The following is a 24211-nucleotide window of genomic DNA, read 5'->3' as shown; positions in this document are numbered from 1 at the left end:
AGCATCACTGGCGAAGTTAAGGCTCTTAAGTACCAAAAAAGCCAATGATACAATGAAAGCTCTGCCGGCATTTTGCAGTGATCGCTTCAGTAGAGCGCATGTGTTGCTTTCTCTTTCTGTGGCCTAAAGATTTAGGTTCACTCTATCAGCAATATATGACACAAAAGGAAGCTCTTGACATCTAAAGACCAAAAAAATGTCTCATACGTGATACTTCGATGGTGAACACTCAAATTGCTGTTGTTCTTTATCTCGTGCCAGGCACTTGTTCAGCCGGCTATGAAAATAAGCTTCCAGTAGAGCTGCAAGTCCTTTGCTTCATTAAAGCGCCGCTTTTAAAATATTTATTGTTGTATCCACAGATATAATATTCAACGCAAGCCCAGAGTTTATCACGAATTTTGTGGCTGCGGGGTTAACAGGAGGAGAAAAATACATGCGTCTGTATTGAAGCGCGCACTGTGACATTGCCGGCAATAGCTTTCATTGTATGACACAAACATGGAAGCCATTGAAATCTAAAGAAATGTTGGCATACTTAAGAGCCTTTCCTTTCCACAGTGATGTGATTTTCTTCGATGGTCGTTCAACTCATGAGCTGGTTTAGCCCCCAAGCGAAGCTCTTTATCTCGTGCCAGGACACTTGTGTCAGCCGGCTATGAATAAGTGAGTGCACAAGTCCTTTGCTTCATTAAAGCGCCGCTTTGTGTATTGTATTGTTGTATGTCCACAGATATAATATTCAACGCAAGCCCAGAGTTTATCACGATATTTTGTGGCTGCGGGCATAACAGGAGGGAAAAAAATACATGGTGCTGTATCAGGCGCGGCTGACATTGCCGGCAGAGCTTTCATTGTATAACATGGCTTTTGTTGAGTACTTAAGAGCTGCCTTACCTTTCACAGTGATGCTGCATTCCTTCTTCGTTCGCCATCTGAACGTGGTTTAGCCCCCAAGCGAACCCGCAGCTCGAAGCGGCACTGCATTGTAATGTGAGCGCCCGCAGCATTGAGCGGCTGCTGCTGTGCTGTTTTTCAAGCGTGATTGCAAGACAAAGCTTATTGAACCATGACACCTGGCTATGCATTTGTTGGTGTGGAGCTACAATTTGTATTTTGACGTACAAGTATTTTGAACAACTTATATCCGAGTTTCAGCACATAACGAACGACGCGGCCGTTTGGCTGACTTGTTCATATTGACGCATTATAGCTTGTTAGCAACCAAAATAATGCAACGTTTTTTACACAGAATATAGATGACATCTTTGACCTCAATCAGACAGATTTTTCAAAAATTAAAAATGTCCTCTTTGAGAAAACTATTTTCATAGTTTAGCGTTTTCGGTCGATCACTTACGCTTCAGCCCAGTTATCGAGTAAAATCGAGCACGACAAAACCACGAAAATTAATAAAACAGAGCAAAAGTATAAAAGTTCATATGTACCCATTTTTATTATCCTCACTTTAACTTGTTTGCAGCAATATATTCCTCAAACACAGGTATTTTGTGCGATTTGCCAAGTTCGTGATTTTTTTCTTCAAAAGTGCTTCGACAAGCATAGAAAACAATAGACTAATAAGATTGTATTTCACTTGTTCTTTGAGGGGAATAAATATTGCGACCAAGAATTGCGTTCAGCGTTTTTTCGCTAGGTGCGGTCAAAATTCAGAAATAGCGGAAATGGCGGAAAAGTGTTCTTTGTGGCCAAAATTTATAAATTTTTTTCAGGCGAACAAATTTTGTTTTCGCAAAAATAACTTCGAAAGCATTGTTCTGGGTGTGATGCCTAGACCTACAGCAAGTTTTATCAAAATCAGGAAGGTGGTGACCGGGACCTCGTTTTCGATCATACCTGAAACACCCTGTACTACACCCTTCATACTTTAATCAACCTTAATTCACTCTGACTCACTTTAAATAACATTGCTATAGTACTCCATATCATATCGAACCTTAATCCAGCATTTATTGTAACAATCTACACCTTAATCCGCTTAAATTCACCACTTTGTATTGTTCTCCATCTTAATCCGCACCCCAATCAAACTTAATCCATCATCTCTATACCCTTCACACTTTAATCCACCTTAATCCGCTCTGACTCACTTCAAGTACCATTGATGTAGTACTCCATATCGTATCGCACCTTAATCCACCTTTTCTGTATTAACCTACACCTTAATCCGTGCCCCAATCCACCTTAATCCATCATCTCTATAGCTCCTCACACTTTAATCCACCTTAATCCACTGTGACTCACTTTAAGTAACATTGCTATAGTAGTCCATATCATATCGAACCTTAATCCAGCTTTTTTGTAATAATCTACACCTTAATCCGCCTAAATCACACTATTTTGTATTAATCTACATCTTAATCCGCACCCCAATTAACCTTAATCCGTCATCTCTATACCCCTTCACACTTTAATCCACCTTAATCCGCTCTGACTCACTTCAAATACCATTATGTAGTACTCCATATCGTATCGCACCTTAATCCACCTTTTCTGTATTAATCTACACGTTAATCCGTGCCCCAATCAAACTTAATCCATCATCTCCATACCCCTTCACACTTTAATCCACCTTAATCCGCTCTGACTCACTTCAAATACCATTGATGTAGTACTCCGTATCGTATCGCACTTTAATCCAGCTTTCTTGCAATATTCCACGCCTTAATGCACCTTTTTGTATTAATCTACACCTTAATCAGTACACCAATCCACCTTAATCCATCGTCGCTATACCCCTCAAACTTTATCCACTTTACTCCACTTTGACTTACTTCAAATAACGTTCATATTGTACTCCATATCGTCGTATCGCACGTTAATCGACCTTTTCTGTATTAATGTACACCTTAATCCGTTTTAAATCCACCTTAATCCATCATCTCTATACCCTTCACACTTTAAGTCACCTTAATCCACTCTGAGTCACTTCAAATAACTTTGCTATAGTACTCCATATCGTGTAGCACCTTAATCCATCTTTTTTAGTTTAATCTACACCTTAATCCGTACCCCAATCCACCTTAGTCCGTCTCTCTCTCTTACCCCTTCACACTTAATCCACCTTAATATACTCTGACTCACATTAAATAACATTTCTATAGTACTCCATATCGTTCTTACATTAATCCAGCTTTTTTGTAGTAATCTAGACCTTAATCCGCCTTAATCCAGCTTTTGTATTAATCTACACCTTAATCCGCACCCCCAATCCACCTCAATCCATCATCTCCATACACCTTCACACTTTAATCCACCTTAATCCGCTCTGACTCACTTCAAATACCATTGATGTAGTACTCCGTATCGTATCGATCACACCTTTAATCCAGCTTTTTGTAATATTCCACGCCTTAATCCGCCTTAATCCACCTTTTTGTATTAATAATACACCTACACCTAATCCGTACGTACACCAATCCACCTTAATCCATCGTCGCTATACCCCTTCAAACGTTAATCCACTTTGACTTACTTCAAATAACATTGATATTGTACTCCATATCGTATCGCACGTTATCGACCTTTTCTGTATTAACCTTTCTGTATTAATACACCTTAATCCGTTCCCCAATCCACCTTAATCCATCATCTCTTACCCCTTCACACTTTAATCCACCTTCCACCTTACTCTGATCACATTAAATACTCTGACTCATTTCTATAGTACTCCAATCGTTCTTAACATTAATCTATAGTACTCCTTTTTGTAGTAATCTTAGCTTACATTAATCCAGCTTTTTGTAGTAATCTTACCCGCCTTAATCAGCTTTTCTATTAATCTACACCTTAATCCGCACCCCCAATCCACCTTAATCCATCATCTCTATACCCCTTCACACTTTAATCCGCCTTAAGACACTCTGTTACACTTCAAATAACATTTGGGGTGTATGTCATGCTGCTTCACACCTTAATTCACCTTAATCCATTCGCTTTATACAACTTTACGCATTAATCCGTGCATTGATCCACCTTAGGCCACTGTGGTTCACTTCAATTAAGTTTGATGTACTACCTCATACTGCTCCATACCTTAATCCACCTTGATCCATCCTCTCTATACCACTCTACGCATCATTCTGCACCTTAATCTGCCTTAAGCCACGGCGATTCACTCCAATTGTCATTGATGAACTTCTCCACACTGCCCCACACCTTAATCCTCCTTAATCCACTTTGTCTCTATGTTCACATCGAGACAAAGTGACAAACACATGTTTTGCCATTGCAATACCAACGCGAACCGTTTTCAATCGTTTTACAGTTCCACCTTCGCACATTTCAATGCAGTTTGCGCTCTCTTGGAACTGTTGAACAGAACTCCCCTGGAATGTGGCTTCACCGCATGGTCTCACAAGGTGGCGCTGTAACTCAAAACGGCATAACGACCAGGTTTCGTTTCTGCGCATATTATTCAAAGTTAGGCCTCTCTAATCGATGTTACCTGAACTTCTTGAAATTCAGCTGATATATTAGATATAGTGTTTTTAAAACACCACCCATTCAGTTACGGTGGTGTACTGCAGTGAAGCTCCAGAAAAAGCTGAAGGGGCAATGTCCAAATTTCTGGGTATGTTTACGATGAAATACAATCCGAATTAGATCCATATTCGATTAATTGGAAGGATAATGTACCAGTAGCCAGAGCTTGTATATGTGAATGTGTTGCACTGTATATATATATATATATATATATATATATATATATATATATATATATATATATATATATATATATATATATATATATATATATATATATATATATATATATATATATATATATATGGATGTTGATTCGATGCGCTGCTGTCGCTTTACGGAACTCTAGCGCTATAAAGAACGCACAAATAAATAAATTAAGCTAAAGAGAATAATAAAAAAATGCCGGGCCTGCGCGAAGCACGCAGCAACGTCATGGAAGTAGCGTAGGCAGAAATGTTTTTCGGGGGGGGGGGGGGGGGGGAGGCCCCACCTTGATCCCACATGGGGTCCAGGCAGATAAGTGTGGTCGAGTGTCATTTCGTGCTCTGTACCACTTGGGAGCAAAAATTTCGGGGGAGGGGGTGCACGGGCCCGGTGTGCCACCCCCTGGCTACACCAATGCGTCACAGCGTATTCTGGAGCAACGAGGCGTTGGCTGGAGGAGTGGCCTTCATAGAGCCCGCTGTAAACTCTCATAGAGCGGTTACTGCAAGTACAGTTGCGAGGTACCTGCTACGCCATAATCATCATCATTTTGCCAAGTTGGGAAGTACCCGCTATGCCATTATTCACCACTTTCCGTAGTAGCGAGGTACCCACTACGCTCCTGTAAGGCAATAAAAGGCGCACCTACGTAGCTGCACACTTTGTCGACGCTGAGGCTCATAATGATGAAGAATTGCGGCTGAGCTCTTTGTAATTGGTTGGAAGCTTTAAGCCACACACTCGTTACGCAGTTCACATTGTGTGACGCCTGGCGTGATTTCACTCTTCGGCCACGCAATACGACATACGTTAACGCGTGATTCCTCGCCCGACATAACGCCCGCATAAGGTTACTTTCCGAAAAGTTTCAAGGACCGGCGTGGCTCCGTGGTGGAATACTCGACAGCCACGTTAGAGTGCCGGGGTTCCCGCTCAAACCCTGTGTTTTTTTTCCTCGCTGTGCGCGATAGCAGCTACGTACATCGGCGGCGGACAACTATGCCACCAAAACCGGCTGGTGTTGTCAGCTCGTAACAGCTTAGGCTGTAAAAGAAAATTGACACAGGAACAGCTAATACTAGCTGGCACTTACGATCTTTCTGTAGCGAACGTTTTGGAATACTGAACCGTACGGATGTGGCGGAGGGCGCCTAAATGCTACAGAAATATAAGCGAGGGTGCAACAAGATCTTGTGTTTCGAAAGGGGTTGGGGAAACACCCAAGGCACGTGATATTTGCGGTTTATTTTAACACCCACGGCATGCCAGGGTTGAAAAAAACTCCAGATGGAGAGTGTAGACCTCTTCTCGGGATGAAAAACGCCGCCATGTTGGGCTGTGCGCGGGAGTACGAAGGCAGACGTCACTGCCTCGGCAATGCATTTTTTGGGAGCACGACTATTTATAGCGCAGCTGAGAGAGAATTATGGCGGCGCCCAGGGGGCCGTGTGTGAAAAGGTCGATAGGCTATGTCGGTAATTTCCTACGTATCGTACGTGCTAGCTGCAACACGTCTAAATTACAATCTAAACACCTAAATGTTCACGTAAAGCCTATAGCGATATCTTTTAATAATAAGAATATCAGGGGTTTAACGTCCCAAAACCACGATATGATTATGATGGACGCCGTTGTGGAGGGCTCCGGAAATTTCGACCATCCGGTGTTCTTTAACGTGCACTGACATCGCAGAGTACACGGGCCTCCAGCATTCCGCCTCCATCGAAATGCGGACCGCCGCGGCCGTGATCGAACCCGCGACCTTCGGGTCAGCAGCCGAGCACCGTAACCGCTACGCCACCACGGCGGACGTATAGCGATATTTGGACACCCTTAAACTAAATCTCTTTATTCATAAAAATTTTTCTTCTATGTGAACTTCCTACCGGTTGTACACTTTTGTACTACGTGCTTATTATGTAGAATCCACGCGGTTGCTTATGTATTTGGCTACGACGCCTCGAAGACGAAAATCATCTTCTTTTTCCCCTCAGTCGATTGTATTGATCCCGCCCGAAAGCTTTCCGCGCACAAAGTAGTTTTGCACGGCCTCCGGGATCAGAGGAATTGGAAGCTTTCTGCACCTCACGTGGTTTTGCAATACCTCCGGGATCGGCCCACCTTTGGCGAAGCGACAATGTCACTTGACGTGACGTCACAATGACGTCATTACATGATGATTTTTTACATCAATTGTGTTGACTCCACCGACGCCGACGGTCGCTTTTTCGCCCTTGATGAGGCATCTAAGGCTTTGCCTTAAATGAGCAGTGACGTAAAACTTCAAGCTCGAGATGTGGCCTTCATTCGATGGCTTGGCATGCGTAAGTTTTTTTAGCGAAGTATGAATTGTGTGCGTTACGTAGAAGTTATTTTATTTTGACAGCAAACAGCGTGCGAAGGCTCAACGGAGTACTCAGGACCCTGCGACATCGACAGTATTATGACGTGTTCAGCGGGCCGCCAGGCCACGCCCTAGTCGCTGAGCGATAATGCGCTAGTAAAGATAACGTCGACGATCTCAGTGTTGTCATTGTGATTCCGACAGGCGGCGACGCCTGGCAGCGGCTTCAGTTGGATTGTCTGTGTTGGTTCGTCTGAAATCCTTCGTCGTCGCCGCGCCGTTTCGAAAGGTTTATCATGTACTCGTCAGCGTGTGATAATTCGGAGTGACGATCTAGCATGTCGTGAAACAACTGTGCGTGACTTAAACCAGGCGTTTCAAGTACCGCAAGAGGGAATAGGCAGTACGCAGTTTTAGAATAGCGTACGCTAAGTTAGCGTTAGCGTTCGCGGCCCGCTGTTTCCGTCACTTAACGGGAGCCCGCAAGCGGTTAGCGTACGACGCATGCGCAGTTGCGCGAAAAGCCAGCGCCAAGCGTTGCGTACGCTATTCTAAAACTGCCTAATAATGTCTTTGTCGCTAAGAGCTCCAACAGTCGTTTATAAAAGCTTCCGGGTAGGACTGCGCAAGCAATTCACGTCTCTCCACGCGTCTCCGCAAAGCATTGAACGTTGGCCGTACACCCAGAGAATGCGTTGTTCATGACATTAGGGAGCCTTCATGTGCGCGCCTCCGTGCCTCCGAGGCACGGAGGCGCGCACATGAATGCTCCCCACATGACATGGTGGAGACGCGCCAGCGCCTAGCTGGGGACGAGACGCGCAGGGCGTCGACAGCGCGCTTGTGTGTTGTTGGGTTGTGAAAGAAGGCGAGCCCGGCGTAATGGAAGAATCGGAAGACGCGAATGGAATTCTGAGCAGTGCGGACGTATTTCACCTTTAAGACAGCCAACCATTTGCGTTGAATAAATCGTTTATTGTTAGCCAACGGATTGCTTATTTTTGTGTACAGAATAGAACCGTGCTCGTTACTGGTTGTACTAATCAATATTACAGATATTTATTGATCCCCCCGTGATATTATCAGTGGTGCATCGTTACTAGGGGGATAGGGGGCGATAACGCCACGTGGACGCAAAAAAAAAAAAAAAAAACATGTGTGAAGTTGATGTCGCTGCTCCTTTGAATATTGCCTCCACTTTCAGCACCGCCGAGAAGGTCGTCGTGGTCGTACTGGCCGTGGTGTTTTTCCTGTGGTCGACCAGGAAGGCTGTCTTTTTCAAGGGCTGGGCCAAATGGTTGCACCTGAGGTGAGCCTTCTATTTGGCCAATTCGAAGTTGAACCTTTAAATTTAGCCGTCCGAGATTGCAACAAGCGTAGACGGCTGAGACGAGAAGGACAGAACGGTACACCCGTGCTGACCATAAACTAAAAGATATATTGCGAGTCATACGACATTCACATGCGGAAAGGAGAATCGCTTGCTCAACTAGCCGTTAATAATTTTTCTTGTGGTGAACAGCGCAAAACGAAATAAACATCGAGGAATGAAGAAAGAAGCCATTTCCCTTGTCCTCTTTCCTTCATTCTTCGTGTTTATCTTGCGCTGTTCGCCGCGAGAAAACCAAATGACCGCGGCGTACTTAAAAAAAACAAGATTAGAAATAGCGAAGTAAATTTCACGGACGTTTACTTGGTTTAGTCGCTTGAGTTGCCTATCGGTTATGCAAACATTTGTTGCTTGTTAGCGACACTCGGCCTGGTGGACATCAGTAATTTAGCGCTAACGACTTACAATTTGAATGACTACAGCCGTTAATATCCTAAGATCAGTATAGACTATGTTACGTAAGGCATATGGGCGCCGCCATCATGGGCTGTTAAACGAATGTTTTCTTATTTTTGTATCCCGTGACGCGAACTGATAAAGCCAGGAAACGCTGAATGCACCAACCCTACAGTTTTCATGTGTATACGCCCACCGTAGCGCTGTTCGCTTAGTTGTTCAAGATAAAACACGGCAAGGTTAACAGCCCAGCATGGCGGCACCGAAACCCGTCCGTAATATAGTCTATAGGGCACCATTGAGTCACAAGTGCAGAAGGCACTAAAAAACTTCGGCGCTAAAGACAGGTGGACACAATGGTGAAACGACTGATAAGCCACTACCCAACCCCCTTGCTAGAAAGCTTGAGATTTACTCTAGTTTCGAGTCATTTCTCAACAAGTCTGCCGGAAAGTGCACGGACGAATTATTCTTCCCTTTTAATAAGAGACCTTTGCTCCTGCAGTGTCGCACAAAACGTTTTTATGAAACAGCGACGAACTTAATTTCTTCATGGGAACAGTGGATAATTTCGGCGCAAGAACGCCGGCTGTTCTTACAGCATGAGGAAGTGGTTGTTAGCCTCTGACATTCTCGCGGATGAACGCGTGCCCTTCAGGCTGAATGGTGTGCTCATGTGAAGTAGGCAGGTAATTATAGTGAATCTTATATAGGACACTTAGCTAATCAGTGGTTTTCCCAAATTTACCGATATACGCCGATTGTTTTGGGGCACAGAGCGCGAAAACGGGCTCTATAGATGGTTGGTTCACCTTAGCAGAAATCCCACTATACTTTTCAACACGTAAAATTAGAATGCAAGATGGTGTGAGCGCCACCTTTCCCGTCTTATCTTCTACTACTATACATGCGTTGTCAAGTAGCACCGTTTCCGCTAAGATGAACCGGATATACCAAATAGTTATCAAGTACTTGTCGAGCTGAGCAACATTTCTCAAATGAACAATTGAGCAGCTCAACAATGAAACACTCATAAAAACAAACGAACAAGAAAACATGCCTAATAAGCTCTTGGTTTATTCACGGGAAGGTCTTATCAAAACTAGCACTTGATACTAAGCGCCTGCGTTGTTTGGTCGTCCATTGGAATGCTTACTACACTAGCACAATATTGGTTCGAGTCAGTCATAATTCATGAAAAAATACACAGCGCAGCACAAACGCGCACTCGCGCAGAACATGCCAGCGTCTGTTCTGTGCCGCGTATTTTCTTTTCAAGTATACGTTGCTACGCTCTTTTCCTCAAGCGTTTTAATATAAGGCGTTCTCAAAATGTTATCGCCCGTGTGCTGTCCACGAGAAGATTGCGTCTTTGGTTGGTTGAACATCCGACACACATGGTTCTTTGTTCACCCCATGCTGTGTCGTGCATCGGCAACTAGTATAATAATAACACAACGTTCTTGTGTTGTACGCGTAAACATGCGCAAATTAGGATTAAAGCTGAAATTTGGGCTAGTTGGTCTTGACATAAATACATAATATAGCGGAACAAAACAAGGACAGAGAAAGCAGCACACAGGACGACCGCTAGTTTTTTTTTTATAAAGTGTAAAAAACAACATCTAAACTGATGGAAACGTCACCATTCCGCCTTCACATCAAGTTGCACGTGCCAAGCTACGCGTCGCGCATGCGCCCTTCCAAGAAGCCAATCTCCTTTTTCGTTAGGGCAATTGAGGGCACACTCACACACCTATCTGCCTCCCTGTTTATATACATGGCCTCACAGATCTCACGTCGTATCTGGTCATGACCCCTTCCCAACACCCGAGTTGCACCAAATGCTGGGGCGCACCAGGGAGAAGGGGGTTATGACACCCCAGCCCTTTCCCCACAGCTAATGGCTTAGGGTGGGGTGGGGCGCAAGCTTGGTTTTGTGACTTCTATTATTTCGCAAGCCGCGCATGAAATCTCATTTATAGCAGTTGAAATTTCGACGAAGAGCCTCTGGAAAAATGGGTAGCGGTACGGCTTGGGTATGAGGTTCAATAACTCAACTGTTCTTCATTACCCTTCGTTGAATACTCCCTGTTCGACTTAGCGTCAGATTTCATGCTTACGTCATCCGGCACCATAAAATGCAGTAACCGACACCAGGAAGTGATTCCAATATATTTTACGTGCCTTGCACGTGGCTCTTAGTGATTTGTATGCCAGTTATGCACGATTAAGATAAAATGGACGGATGACAGCGCGCAAGTGGGAAACGCACGTGTTTATCGCCCTTCCTGAAAAATGAATGCGTGGACAATTGCGTTACGTAGCACCTTAATAATAATAATATCTGGGGTTTAACGTCCCAAAACCACGATATGATGATGAGAGACGCCGCAGTGGAGGGCTCCGGAAATTTCGACCACCTGGGGTTCTTTAACGTGCACCTAAATCTAAGTACACGGGCCTCAGACATTTTCGCCTCCATCGAAAATGCAGTCGCCGCGGCCGGGATTCGATCCCGCAACCTTCGGGTCAGCAGTCGAGTGCCATAACCACTAGACCACCGTGGCGGGGCTACGTAGCACCTTAGGAAAACGCTTCACTGTAATTCCTATAGAGTTGCAATTGCAGTAAAATATGCACGTTGAAATCTATACTTTACTGGAAATTCATTATGCAGATTGTGCAAATGAGCTTTTCCTTATTTTGTGACCGACGCAAAACCGAGAGCGAGGACGGGGACGCCGTCACGCAAGGGTGCTCCTAATATGGCGGAACCCTGCACGCGTATAGGTTTTGTATGGAATACGCAGTGCGGTGGATGACACGTCGGTGGCGTTCATGGCTGTGGCGGTGCTGTTCGCGGTTCCCATGTCAAACGACAACCTGCAAAAGCGCATCCTCTCTTGGAGCGTAGTTAAGCACAAGATGGCCTGGGGCATGCTGCTCACCTTCGGCGGAGGGCTCGCCCTCGGAGTAGCCAGCGAGGTACGTCCGCGATAAGGTCTTAGTGTTCGAAACCCCCCGGTGTCGCCCACTTAGCGTGTGGTAGACAGGGGTGAAGGCTCGTTCACACCGGCAACTAGCAACGGTCGCGCGACCGTTTGCGACTGGCGGTCAAAAAGCGACACGAAGCGACCGATGTTCACACCTGCTTGCGACCTATATGCGACGCCGTATAGAATTCACGTCTGCTCGTATAGAGCTTGCATTGCCGTTGCCCCGTAAAATAGGCTGACGTCCTGTTCCTGCGCATCTGATTGGTTCAGAGGTTTGCGACTGCAGTCGCGCGACTGAAAAATCGAGCAGCGAGCGACTGAGCCAAAGCAGTCGCTTTGCGACGAAAACGGCCATTTGCGACCGTTGGCGACCAGTCGCTTTGCGACTAACTTAGTCGCGCGACCGTTGCTAGTCGCCGGTGTGAACGAGCCTTTAGAAGCCTTCTTTTACCCGCCAAAGAAACTAAGGTGTTGTGTTGTACCGAAGGCGCAATCGTATTTCTCTGCTTACGACAGCGGCGAGCGTCCGCTTCTTGACGGGGGGTGAAATTTGAAAACGTTCTTTTACACCTGAAGCAAGGAGCATAAAAAGAAATGCACGGCGATCAAGGTTAAGCAAGAATATTCCGCTTCGGGGCTTCTTACTGCGAACTGTGTAGCTTTCCGAACTTACACACCAATGCTTAATTAATGTGGAAAAATGCGTTTCTTAGTTCGACCCTCAACGTTATATGATATTGAGTAAGCCAAATGGAAGCTGACCCCTGCTCCTACGGGTGTTGCAGAAAATAACGCCGTTTTCCTTTCCCTCAAGAACCACCTCAGCCAGCGAAAAATGGAAAAGAACATACACACACACACAAAAGAGAGAGAGAGAGAGACAGAACCATATAATGTAACTCTTGTACAAGCAGGTAGCCTCATCGTCCATGAACTGCTGCTGAGCGCGAAGTCATGATTTCGCTCCCTGATATAACTTGCCAAATTTTCGATTGCTGCACTATAAAAGCAGCTGCTACGGAAGAACCGCTATTCTGCCTGTTCCTACTGGGCACTCCCTTGCCAGCAGCATCTGCTTGTAATTGCTCGTTGGAAGGTGTGTCTACGATGCGCACCTTCGGCGACACTATTTTAGTATTAGAGAAGTGGTAACTGTAGCGACTCCTTACTATGAAAAACCCGGAAGCGCCAGAACATTTCAAGAAGTCCACCTCTATATGGAATTGTATGTGGAAAAGTACATCGTGCACATTTGCAAATATCCGGTGGACGACTCTTCGCGCTAAATAGCTTGGTGTACCGAAGAAGCAATGCAAGGACAGCAAACAGTGAACGAACGCCGTATGTGAAGAAAAGCAGGAGCTACAGGAAACCGGTCTTGTGCTCGCTTTCCGGCAGCTTTCGCTTGTAATTACTCCTTGCAAGGTGTGTTCAGGACGTGCACCATCGACGGGGGTGTAGCTCAGATGGTAGAGCGCTCGCTTAGCATGCGAGAGGTACTGGTATCGATACCCAGCACCTCCACAACTTCTTTTTTTAATTTTAGGTTTTTATGTTTTTAATAAATGGCAACCCGAGAGGGAACGAACGCCGTATGTGAGAAAAATTACACCATCTCCAGCTAAAGGGGACCATGAGGCGATGCGAAGCCGGAGCACTTGCACGATCGCGTTCCGTTGGCGTTCGTTGGGCATGCTACCGACCTCGCGTCGTGGAACGCGAAGAGGGACGCTACGCGCGTCGTATCTTCCATCTAGCCTGGCCGTTAATTCTCACAGGGCGAGCGGGGAACGCGGCCTACAGGCGGGCGAGAGGGGGGCAGCGTAGGAGAGGAGAGAGAAGGGGAGGGGACGCGCATGCGCTCGAGCTCATCGCGGCGTTGAGCAGGGGAGAATTTCGGCATGTCTAGCCCGTGTTTCAGAGGAAGAGTGGAAAGGGGGAGAAGGGGAGAGGGAAAGTGGAAAGGGAAAGTGGAGAGGGGAAGGGGAGAGGGAAAGTGGAGAGGAGGTGTGGAGAGGGGAGAGGAGGTGTGTGGAGAGGGTATGCGCATGCGCAGTAAGGGTGGTCACAACGCACACCACCACCACCACCACCACCACCGGATTGAGCTCCGCCTTAAGATACTTCGCATCTAAAAACGGGAGCTACAGGAGAACCGGTCTTCTGCTCGCTTTCCGGCAGCACTCACTTGCAGCTACTCCTTGCAAGGTGTGTCTAGGATGGCAACCTTCGTCGGGAGTATTATGCCGTTGTAAGCCACGCAAAGGGTGCATCCGCTGGCTGTGTGCTTTTTGTTAAAGAGGTTCCGGGGTTGATTGTCCAAAATTACTTTTCCTGTGACTCGGGCAGAATAGTTCTTTGTGATTTTACTGCAAGCGCCATCGAATGGCGTGTCATTTGTGTCTATGCGCCAAACGTGGAGGCTGAGCGCGAATGTTTCTTTGCCATGATTAAGCCTCGTCTATGTGTGCAAAAACAGCTTGTACTATTGGGTGATTTTAACTGTATATTGAGCGCGAATGATAGGATTAGTTACCGGTCGGTTCGCGACAGAAGCGCTGACCTCCTCAAGGATATAGTTAATGAATCCAATTTGGAAGACGTAGCTGAGTGCCTCGAGGCAGGACGTGAAGTTCGTTTTACTCATTTTCAGGGAACCAGCCATGCACGTCTGGACAGGATATACATGGAAGGGTTCGCGGTATCCAAAAGCAATAGTTACGCAGTTGTACCTGTTTCCTTCTCGGACCATTGCCTCGTCCAGTGTAACGTTGGACTGAAGCAAAAGGACAATACATTTAATTGGGACTTATGGAAGTTAAACACGAGATTACTTCGTGATGACGATTTTAACAACTACGTCATTGACAGCATTAACAATATTAACTTGCTTGATGGCTGTAATATCGGCGAAGAATGGGAACTTTTAAAGCAACGCGTTAAAATGAAAGCCATCTCGAGATCTTGTACTTTAAGCCATGAGGAAAAAATGAAAGAAAATGAACTTAAAGTAACGCTTCAGAAATTGATAGCACTGGAAAGTAAACAGCCTGGCGCATTTAAAGACGATATACGAACCATAAAACAGAAAATTGAAATTTTCGAACAGGAACGCTACCGTGGAGCACTCCTGCGTGCAAGAGCGGAGGCGTGGGCGGTGGACGAGACGCCCACTAAACGCGCGTTTGGTATCGAAAAAGCACACGCGCGTAGAAACCACATCGAAGTAGTAGAGGAAAATAATATCGAACTAACTACTAACAGCACTATCGCAGACGCCTTTTTTCGCTACTACAAATGTCTCTTTGCTGCTGCACCAGTAGACGTAGAGCGTTTCAAAGACGCGTTCCTTGGGAGGATGCCACAGTTATCTCAAGAAACAAAAAAGAATTTGGAATCACCCATAACAGTTTCGGAAATTGAAAACGCAATAGATCGTCTCCCTCCTGGAAAGTCGCCTGGACCAGATGGTCTGGGTGCGGCATGGTATAAGGCGTTTAAAAAAGAAATCTCCTCAGTTTTACTAGCTGTCTTCGAGGAAGCTTACAAAGCCAAATCATTACCGCCGTCATTTGCGGAGACACACACAGTTCTCATTCCAAAGACCGAGGAAAAAGCAAAGCTAAAATTAGTTACGTCGTACAGACCCATATCACTAACTAACACCGACTATAAAATACTCATGAAAGTACTTGCAGGGAGATTGCAGTCCGTTATTAAAGAAATAGTTGGTGAGCACCAGACGTGTGGCATCAAGGGGCGTTCCATTTTGACGAACACACACACGATGCGATGTGTCCTTGAATGCTGTGATGCTTTTCATTCAGCCGTAGCGATATTACAGCTTGATTTCGAAAAGGCATTTGATTGTGTACCGCATGATGTCCTATTTACCATACTTGACCATGTTAATGTTGGATCGGTAATTACAGAGGGAGTAGTCCTGGCGTACCAGAGATGTACCACTAGATTAATCATTAACAAGATGCCGGGAGCTCCTATAAGGCTGGAACGTTCTGTTCGCCAGGGATGCCCAGCTAGCCCTCTATTGTTTGCCCTTTACATCGAGAGTTTATGCTTGGCCATTGTCCACAATGAAAGCATTCGCGGTTTTAGGCTACTGGAAGCCGAAGTGAAGGTTTTGGCGTATGCCGATGACGTGGCAGTATGTTGTACATCGAAAGAAGGTGTCCAAGAGACAATTGACGTCGTTAAGAAATTTGGCCAAATTACCGGAAGTCGAGTGAACTGGGGGAAGTGTCTGGGGCTATGGAATGGTGAATGGTCATCGGTCCCAGATGCTTTTGCCAACATTCGGTGGTTCAGAAGTCCAGGAAAATACCTAGGTATACCCCTTCAACACTATAAAAGCACCGATGAATATTGGACTGAGCAGGTGCAGCAAATGCGAGAAAAAGCAACACGGTGGAACGCCACTTGTCTCTCAATGTTTGCGCGAGCCACTGTATGTAATATGTTTTTTATGAGCAAGTTGTGGTATGTGATGCAAGTGCTAAGTTGTACACGAGTGAATGTGCAAAAGTTTCATAGAGTGTTCGCTGTTTTTGTGTGGGGGTCAACTTGGGAAAGATGCAGTAGATCGAATCTGTTCAGACGAGTTAAAGCAGGGGGACTTAGCTTGTCGCATCTATTTGTCCGGCAGCTAGTTAATCGCTTTCTCTTCTTTCGGGACGTGCAAGATCCTTTTCTGCGAACAGTGTGCCAGCTACGCCTTTGTCGCGTGCTACCTAACTTTGTTGTTAGCACTGCAAACATGCCTGGAGCCACGCGAGGCTTTTTTAAGGAAGTTGTGGACAGCGTCCATTTTCTGTCAGTGAGGTTCTCAAATGAATATCTATTTACAGTCACTCGAAAGAAATTATATAAAGACATATGTGATATGATTTTTCCAGTGCCTATGTATAGGTCAATAAACAGTGGAGGCGAAGGAAAAGATGTACTCAAACGAGTGAAGAAAATGCAAATTCATTCAGGGGCGAAAACTTTCTTTTTTAAATTACATTCGGGTACTTTATCGGTGCGGACATTCTTGGAAGAGCGGGGTTTTTACATGCCGTGGGGTTCTCATTGTTTCATCTGTAGAAAACCGGAGACAATAGATCACGTATTTTTGCACTGTTGGGAAGGGGTCTACTTCTGGGATGTTTTACAAAGAACGCTGAAGAAAGAGTTTCCTCTGCATCCACTTGGAATCAGGTTTTTGCAGATAGAAAACGAGGATGGGCTGCCTTTTGACCTTATTATGCTTCTTGGCCTCCACTGCTTATGGCGGGCGAGAATGGCGGGGTTTCACTGCGACCCTGACAGGCGACCTGCACGTGTGCTTTTTCGCGAGAACATTGTTGAATACATAGATATGCTCAAACAACAAGACTTTATTCCTGACTGGCTGGCCAGGGTTGAACCTCTGGCATACCTTAAGGAATTTTAGAAAGCCAGTCCCGCAACTTATTTTTTATTTTTTATTATTTTATTTCATTAATTTTTTCATCTTGACACATTCTTGTAGCAATGTGTATTATTACTGTAAGTGGTGTCTGTTATTGATGTACATGTGACGTTAATAAACCGGCAATAAAGAAAAAAAAAAAGGTGTAGCTCAGACGGTAGAGCGCTCGCTTAGCATGCGAGAGGTACTGGGATCGATACCCAGCACCTCCACAACATTTTTTTTTCAATTTTAGGTATTTATGTTTTTAATAACTGGCGACACGAGAGGGAACGAACGCCGTATGTGAGAAAAGCGGGAGCTACAGGAGAACCGGTCTTCTGCTCGCTTTCCGGCAGCACTCGCTTGCAGCTACTCCTTGCAAGGTGTGTCTAGGATGGCAGCCTTCGTCGGGGGTGTAGCTCAGATGGTAGAGCGCTCGCTTAGCATGCGAGAGGTACTGGGATCGATACCCAGCACCTCCACAACATTTTTTTTTTCAATTTTAGGTATTTATGTTTTTAATAACTGGCGACACGAGAGGGAACGAACGCCGTATGTGAGAAAAGCGGGAGCTACAGGAGAACCGGTCTTCTGCTCGCTTTCCGGCAGCACTCGCTTGCAGCTACTCCTTGCAAGGTGTGTCTAGGATGGCAACCTTCGTCGGGGGTGTAGCTCAGATGGTAGAGCGCTCGCTTAGCATGCGAGAGGTACTGGGATCGATACCCAGCACCTCCACAACATTTTTTTTTCAATTTTAGGTATTTATGTTATTAATAACTGGCGACACGAGAGGGAACGAACGCCGTATGTGAGAAAAGCGGGAGCTACAGGAGAACCGGTCTTCTGCTCGCTTTCCGGCAGCACTCGCTTGCAGCTACTCCTTGCAAGGTGTGTCTAGGATGGCAACCTTCGTCGGGGGTGTAGCTCAGATGGTAGAGCGCTCGCTTAGCATGCGAGAGGTACTGGGATCGATACCCAGCACCTCCACAACATTTTTTTTTTCAATTTTAGGTATTTATGTTTTTAATAACTGGCGACACGAGAGGGAACGAACGCCGTATGTGAGAAAAGCGGGAGCTACTGGAGAACCGGTCTTCTGCTCGCTTTCCGGCAGCACTCGCTTGCAGCTACTCGTTGCAAGGTGTGTCTAGGATGGCAACTTTCGTCGGGGGTGTAGCTCAGATGGTAGAGCGCTCGCTTAGCATGCGAGAGGTACTGGGATCGATACCCAGCACCTCCACAACTTTTTTTTTCAATTTTAAGTATTTATGTTTTTAATAACTGGCGACACGAGAGGGAACGAACGCCGTATGTGAGGAAAAGCAGAAGCTATAGGAGAACTGCTCTTTTACTCGCTTTCCGGCAGCACTCGCTCGTAATTACTCTGTGAAAGGCGTGTTCAGGATGTGCACCTTCGTCGGGGGTGCAGCTCAGATGAGATTCCACTTCCGGCTTTCGAGCGAAACGGTTGCGGGATGTTTGGCTCCGACGGAGCGGGTTCAGCGGCCCGAAGGGGCCGCGGTAACAGGGTTTTTGTGCCTAGTTCTGAGGATTATCAGGTGATTCTACCCAGTCTGCCTTCCGGACGCATCGTTGCGAACACGGTTTTCATGGATGGCGATCCAAGAGCCCGGCCCTACCGCGTCGAAGATTACCGGGACACTTTGGCCAAGCTTGGTGCGCTCGCCGACGTTTTGGCGTTGGGAGCGTATCAAATGAACCACGTGTGGGCTGTGACAATGACGAGTGCTGACGCTGCTCGGAAATTGCTCTCCGCCGTCGACGTGAAGGTAAAGGATCGCCCATGTTTGCTCATCGACCCAAATAACCGCAAGGTTCGGTTGAAGCTACATTGGTTGCTACACGGCGTGACCGATGAAGACGTGCGTGTGGCCTTGACTCCCTACGGGAAAGTATTAGAGGGGACGCGGGAGAAGTGGAGAGCGCAAGGCGTCACTGAAAAGGGCTCGACGACACGGTCCGTATAGGGCTAAAGTTGCATTTCGACGTCAAGGTCGATGGCATTCCGCACCAGCTCAAGATTGCCGGAGAGTTGACTCTTGTTGTTCCGGGCCGTGCTCCGTTGTGCCTACGGTGCAAGAGTACCGGGCACATACGTCGAGACTGCCGAGTACCCCGCTGCAATCGTTGTCGCCGCTTCGGCCACGAAGGCGCGGATTGCGCAAGGACGTACGCCAGCGTGACCGGACCAGCGCAGGCAAACGACGTACTGGAGCACCTCATGGACGAAGCAGACTCAGAGGAAATAGCAGGAGTGACCCCAAGCTCGGCTGTCCAAGATGGGTCGTCGAGCTCTCAAGAAGATGTCCTGCGTGAAGCACCAGGTAAGCCCGAAGCCGGGCTTCCACACGAAGGCGTAGAAGGAATGAGTGAAAAGGTTGATGCAAGCAGCACCGGCGACAGCTTTTCCGGCGGAGTCGTCGAGACCCCCTCCGAGCCAGAACCGATGACCGGGATTGACAGCGACAGTGCCATTGCGACGGGGAGGCGTCCCCATAACGCAGGGAAAAATGAGAAGGGGCCCAGTGCGGCCGCGACGGACGAGCCACGCTCCAAAACGACTCCCGCGCCGTGGGCTATCCTTCGGTCACGGCCGAACATTCAACGGAGCGCAAGACGGCGGAAACGCCGTATTTGCCACCGTGAGGACTGTACTGGGGCAAGGCATTCAGGAAGGAAGTGCAGCTGTGAGGTAAGCGCCTTGCCCCTGGGTTTTTCACAGCCTTACCATGATGCAAATAGAAAATTCAGTCCGTGTGGCCACTTTAAATGTACGTGGCCTTGCCTCAAGGAGAAAGCAATGTCAACTATACTGACTAGTAAGCGACCTAGATCTTGACATTCTGGCAGTGCAGGAGGCTAAGGTCGATGGCGACGAGGAAACTGGGGGCATGGTGCGCCAATTATTGTCGCGGTACTCTGCTATAGTTAGCCACGCCGTAGGAATTTCTTCCGGCTGTGTGCTGTTCGTCCGACAGAGTCTGGGTGCGAAATAGAAGCCGTAACATCATGTCCGTCTGGTCAGCTCATTGTGTGTGATCTTTTGTTTTCGTCTTTGGAATGGCGTGTAGTTTGTTTGTACGCACCGACTGTTGCCGATGAAAGACGCGTATTTTTTGAACAGCTAAAGCAGTATACTCAGCGTAACCGGTTCCTTATCATTATTGGTGACTTCAACTGCGTTCTTTCAGCCAATGACAAAACTAGCGCTCGACAGTACAAGGATGCAAGTACCGTTGTCCTAAGTGATATAATAAGTGACAATGGCTTGGAGGATGTGGCTGAATGTCTCGGTGGTGGGAGAACTAAGCAGTACACCGACTTTATGGCAGCCAGCCACGCCCGACTAGACAGGGCGTACGTGAGTCTTGATTTGGTGCCGTTTTGCAAAGAATACTGTGTTAGTGCCGTTTCATTTAATGATCACTGCTTGGTGAGCTTTCTAGTAGCTAGTGCGAAGGAAAGGAAAAGGGGCTTCGAATTGCAACTATGAAAATTGAATTCGAACCTGCTGAGCGATGAAAAGTTTATGGCGGACGTAATGACGGAAGTTGAAAAAATGAAAGTTGTGGGTAAGAAGACGTTCAGAGAAAAATGGGAGAACTTCAAGCAGGCTGTTAAAATGAAGGCTTTGGAGCGCTCGAGTGCTATAAGCAGAGAAAAAGGAGCAGGAAGAAAAGCAGATGCGCAGAAATCAGCAAAAATTGATCAGCGAAGAATGTAGGATGCCCGGCATGTTTATTGAAGATATTCGCGCATTGAAACGTAAAATAGGACAGTTCGATATCGAAAGATACCGTGGTGCTATGGTGCGGGCAAGGGCCGAGAGACTGATAATGGGAGAAGCACCGTCATAAAGGGCGTTGGGCTCAGAAAAGTGGTGCGCGACGTAATCAGATAACAGAAATTGAACAAGATGGTAAAGTCAGCGATGCAGCAGACGATATCGAGCGCGCTTTCTTTGAGCACTTCAATGGTTTATTCGCCGCCTGCTCAATCGACGTCAACTTTTTTAAAAATGTTTTTAACGCTGATACGAAAGCTAGACAACAATACGAAAGAAATATTGGAGGAGCCCATTTCAGAAGAGGAAGTAAAAAGTGCTGTTGAAAGTATGCATCCGGGGAAGTCCCCTGGCCCTGATGGTCTGACTTCCGCCTTTTATAAATGTTTCAATTTAGCAATATCACCAGTCTTAACCGACGTATACAATGAGGCATTCGAGCTGAAAGTATTACCCCCGTCCTTTTCATCCCCCCACACTCTTCTTATACCGAAATCGGAAGACACCGTTGCATTGCGCAGAGTAACTTCTTACCGCCCAATCTGCCTCACTAATGGAGAATATAAGATATTTATGAAAATACAAGCTAAGAGGTTGCAAACTGTCATTACGGAGCTCGTGGGGCCGCATTAGACGTGTGGTATGAAAGGCCGCACTATCTTCACTAATATACACGCAGCACGGAGCATCCTCGAATGCTGCGACGCTATTGGTGCACGAGTGGCAATGCTCCAAATCGACCTGGAGAAGGCTTTCGACAGGGTGCCTCATGAAATTCTTCTGAGCATTCTAGATCATGTGAATTTAGGTAAAATAATTAGAGAGGGGGTTGCTATGGCGTACCGAGACTACTCAACGCGGCTAATCGTTATTAAGGCGGTGGGGGAGCGCATCCCAGTTAAGCGTTCGGTCCGTCAAGGTTGCCCTCTCTCGCCACTATTGTTCTGTTTGAGCGTCATGTAGAATGAGTGTGTTCGCGGGTTTAAGCTGCATGAGGTTGAAGTCCAGCTGTTGGCATATGCGGACGATATTGCCGCGAGTCTTATATTTCATGAGTTGAAGCTTCACCCACAAAGACTGTGGGCAACGCGCTGCGCAGGCATCGCCGTGATGTGTAGGAAGCTTCACGATTGTTTTGGAACAATCCGTAAGATTGCGCGCCTCACGAGAATGTTCCAGCTTTGTCGAGAGATAACGCCGCCAACAGCGATATCGCTGGAAAGTTCGATAGCGCCTGTATAAAAGCCGACGCGCTTGACTGCTTGTCAGTTGATCGACGGTCGACGCTCTGTCCGCCGCTATCAGTGTGTTGCTGTAGATTGACTTACAGTTTCCCGGCCACAAGTTCGGCCAAATAAACAGTTTCATCTCGAACGTGCTGACTGCTGTCTTCGTCGTCACGACCACGTGACAATATTGCCATTTTTTTGCGCTGATTCAGACAGCATAACACAAGCTATCAAATGTGTTAAAAGCTTCTGTCTGCGAGCGGCAGCGCGATAAACTGGGGCAAATGCCTGGGCTTTTGGCACGGTGACTGGCCAGAAACCCCAGACAGTTTTGCCAGCATGAGTTTTGTTACGACACCGGTGAAATACTTGGGTGCACCCCTCGAGTGCTCCAAAGACAGCGATTCGCACTGGAGGAGCGAAGTGGATAAACTGCGGGACAGAGTAAATAAGTGGAATGGCTGGAATTGGTCTATGTTTTCTAAAGCCACAATTTGCAACATCTTCTTAATGAGTAAAATTTGGTATACCCTACAAGTCTTGCATTGTTCGAGGGTAAACATCCAAAGATTTCACCGTGTGTTCGCAGTGTTCGTGTGGGCTTCGTCTTGGGAAAGATCAAGTCGAACCAATTTATTTCTTCGAGTGCGAAATGGAGGACTGGGCTTGTCGCATTTGTTTTTGAGACAGGTAGTCAGTCGGTTTTATTTCTTTCGGGACGTTAGCAACCCATTCCTTCGCACTGTCTGTCAACTTCGCCTGGGGCAACACTTGCCCAACATGGTTGTCTCAACCGGCAGTGTGCCCGGTGGTGTTTATGGTTTTCTTCGCGAAGTTGTGCTTTCCTGTAGGCTTTTGTCAGCGCGGTTTTCACTTGAGTACTTGAGTGAAGTCAAGCGTAAAAAACTGTACAAGGACCTATGTGATGCGTTTCTACCAGTGCCTTTATATCGGTCCCTTTACAATGTAGGCCATGGGCACACTGTACTAAAGCGCGTCAAGGCGATGCTAATACCGCCAGGTGTGAAGAATTTCTTTTTTAAATTACACACCGGTACGCTGACTGTAAAATCATGGATGGCTGAAAAGGGGTTTTATGTTCCTTGGGGCACGCATTGCATAATATGCAGGAAGGATGAGACAATTGAGCATGTATTCCTGGACTGTTGGGATGCTGTCTTTCTTTGGGATGTGCTCCAGCGCACAATCAAAAAAGATTTTCCCCTTGATGCACATGGGATCCGCTATTTGCCAATACAAAGTGACGACGGTACCCCATTCGACCTGATAATGCTTATGGCTCTTCATAGCATCTGGAAATCCAGAATGGCAGTCAGTCACGTTGATGTAGATGCACGATCGCCTACGCAGTACTTCAAAGAAAGCATAAGGAATTTTGCGGAGGAACAAAAGTTGCAGGAATTTACTCCAGAGTGGTTGGCACGCGTCGAATTATTATCGACGATTACAACATTTTAACGCATGTGCGGCCACAACATTTGAGCGGTCGTTTTTAACGATGTTTATGATTGTTTTGTGTAAATATCTGTAAATATGTATATTGTTTATGTGGGCCAAAGACAGGCAATAAAGAAAAAAAAAAAAGGGGGTGTAGCTCAGATGGTAGAGCGCTCGCTTAGCATGCGAGAGGTACTGGGATCGATACCCAGCACCTCCACAACTTTTTTTTTTTCAATTTTAGGTATATATGTTTTTAATAACTGGCGACACGAGAGTGAACGAACGCCGTATGTGCGAAAAGCAGGAGCTATAGGAGAACCGGTCTTCTGCTCGCTTTCCGGCAGCACTCGCTTGTAGTTACTCCTTGCAAGGTGAGTTCAGGAGGTGCACCTTCGTCGGGGGTGTAGCTCAGATGGTAGAGC

At 46.5% G+C, this 24211-nt stretch overlaps 1 protein-coding gene and 6 non-coding genes across 7 annotated transcripts in view; all 7 read left to right on the top strand.

The window, feature by feature from the left end:
- Positions 1 to 8198: 8198 nt before the first annotated feature.
- The window catches only part of LOC119378430 (solute carrier family 13 member 2-like), a 29537-nt gene continuing 13524 nt past the window's right edge, over positions 8199 to 24211 (top strand). Inside the window, exons 1-2 of the mRNA XM_037647583.2 lie at positions 8199 to 8366; positions 11657 to 11831. Coding sequence (XP_037503511.2) covers positions 8212 to 8366; positions 11657 to 11831 — 330 coding nt within the window. The 5' untranslated portion in view covers positions 8199 to 8211. The remainder of the gene's footprint in view (positions 8367 to 11656; positions 11832 to 24211) is intronic.
- Trnaa-agc (transfer RNA alanine (anticodon AGC)) lies at positions 13294 to 13366 on the top strand. Its single transcript has one exon. It is a non-coding gene; the product is annotated as a tRNA-Ala (tRNA).
- Positions 17704 to 17776, top strand: Trnaa-agc (transfer RNA alanine (anticodon AGC)). Its single transcript has one exon. It is a non-coding gene; the product is annotated as a tRNA-Ala (tRNA).
- Trnaa-agc (transfer RNA alanine (anticodon AGC)) lies at positions 17957 to 18029 on the top strand. Its single transcript has one exon. It is a non-coding gene; the product is annotated as a tRNA-Ala (tRNA).
- Positions 18209 to 18281, top strand: Trnaa-agc (transfer RNA alanine (anticodon AGC)). Its single transcript has one exon. It is a non-coding gene; the product is annotated as a tRNA-Ala (tRNA).
- Trnaa-agc (transfer RNA alanine (anticodon AGC)) lies at positions 18462 to 18534 on the top strand. The gene has a single exon. It is a non-coding gene; the product is annotated as a tRNA-Ala (tRNA).
- On the top strand, positions 23934 to 24006 carry Trnaa-agc (transfer RNA alanine (anticodon AGC)). The gene has a single exon. It is a non-coding gene; the product is annotated as a tRNA-Ala (tRNA).

This window comes from Rhipicephalus sanguineus, unplaced genomic scaffold (assembly GCF_013339695.2).
Source record: "Rhipicephalus sanguineus isolate Rsan-2018 unplaced genomic scaffold, BIME_Rsan_1.4 Seq837, whole genome shotgun sequence".
NCBI lineage: Eukaryota > Metazoa > Arthropoda > Arachnida > Ixodida > Ixodidae > Rhipicephalus > Rhipicephalus sanguineus.
Note: the sequence above shows the minus strand (reverse complement) of the source record. Positions and strands in the feature narration are given on the sequence as shown.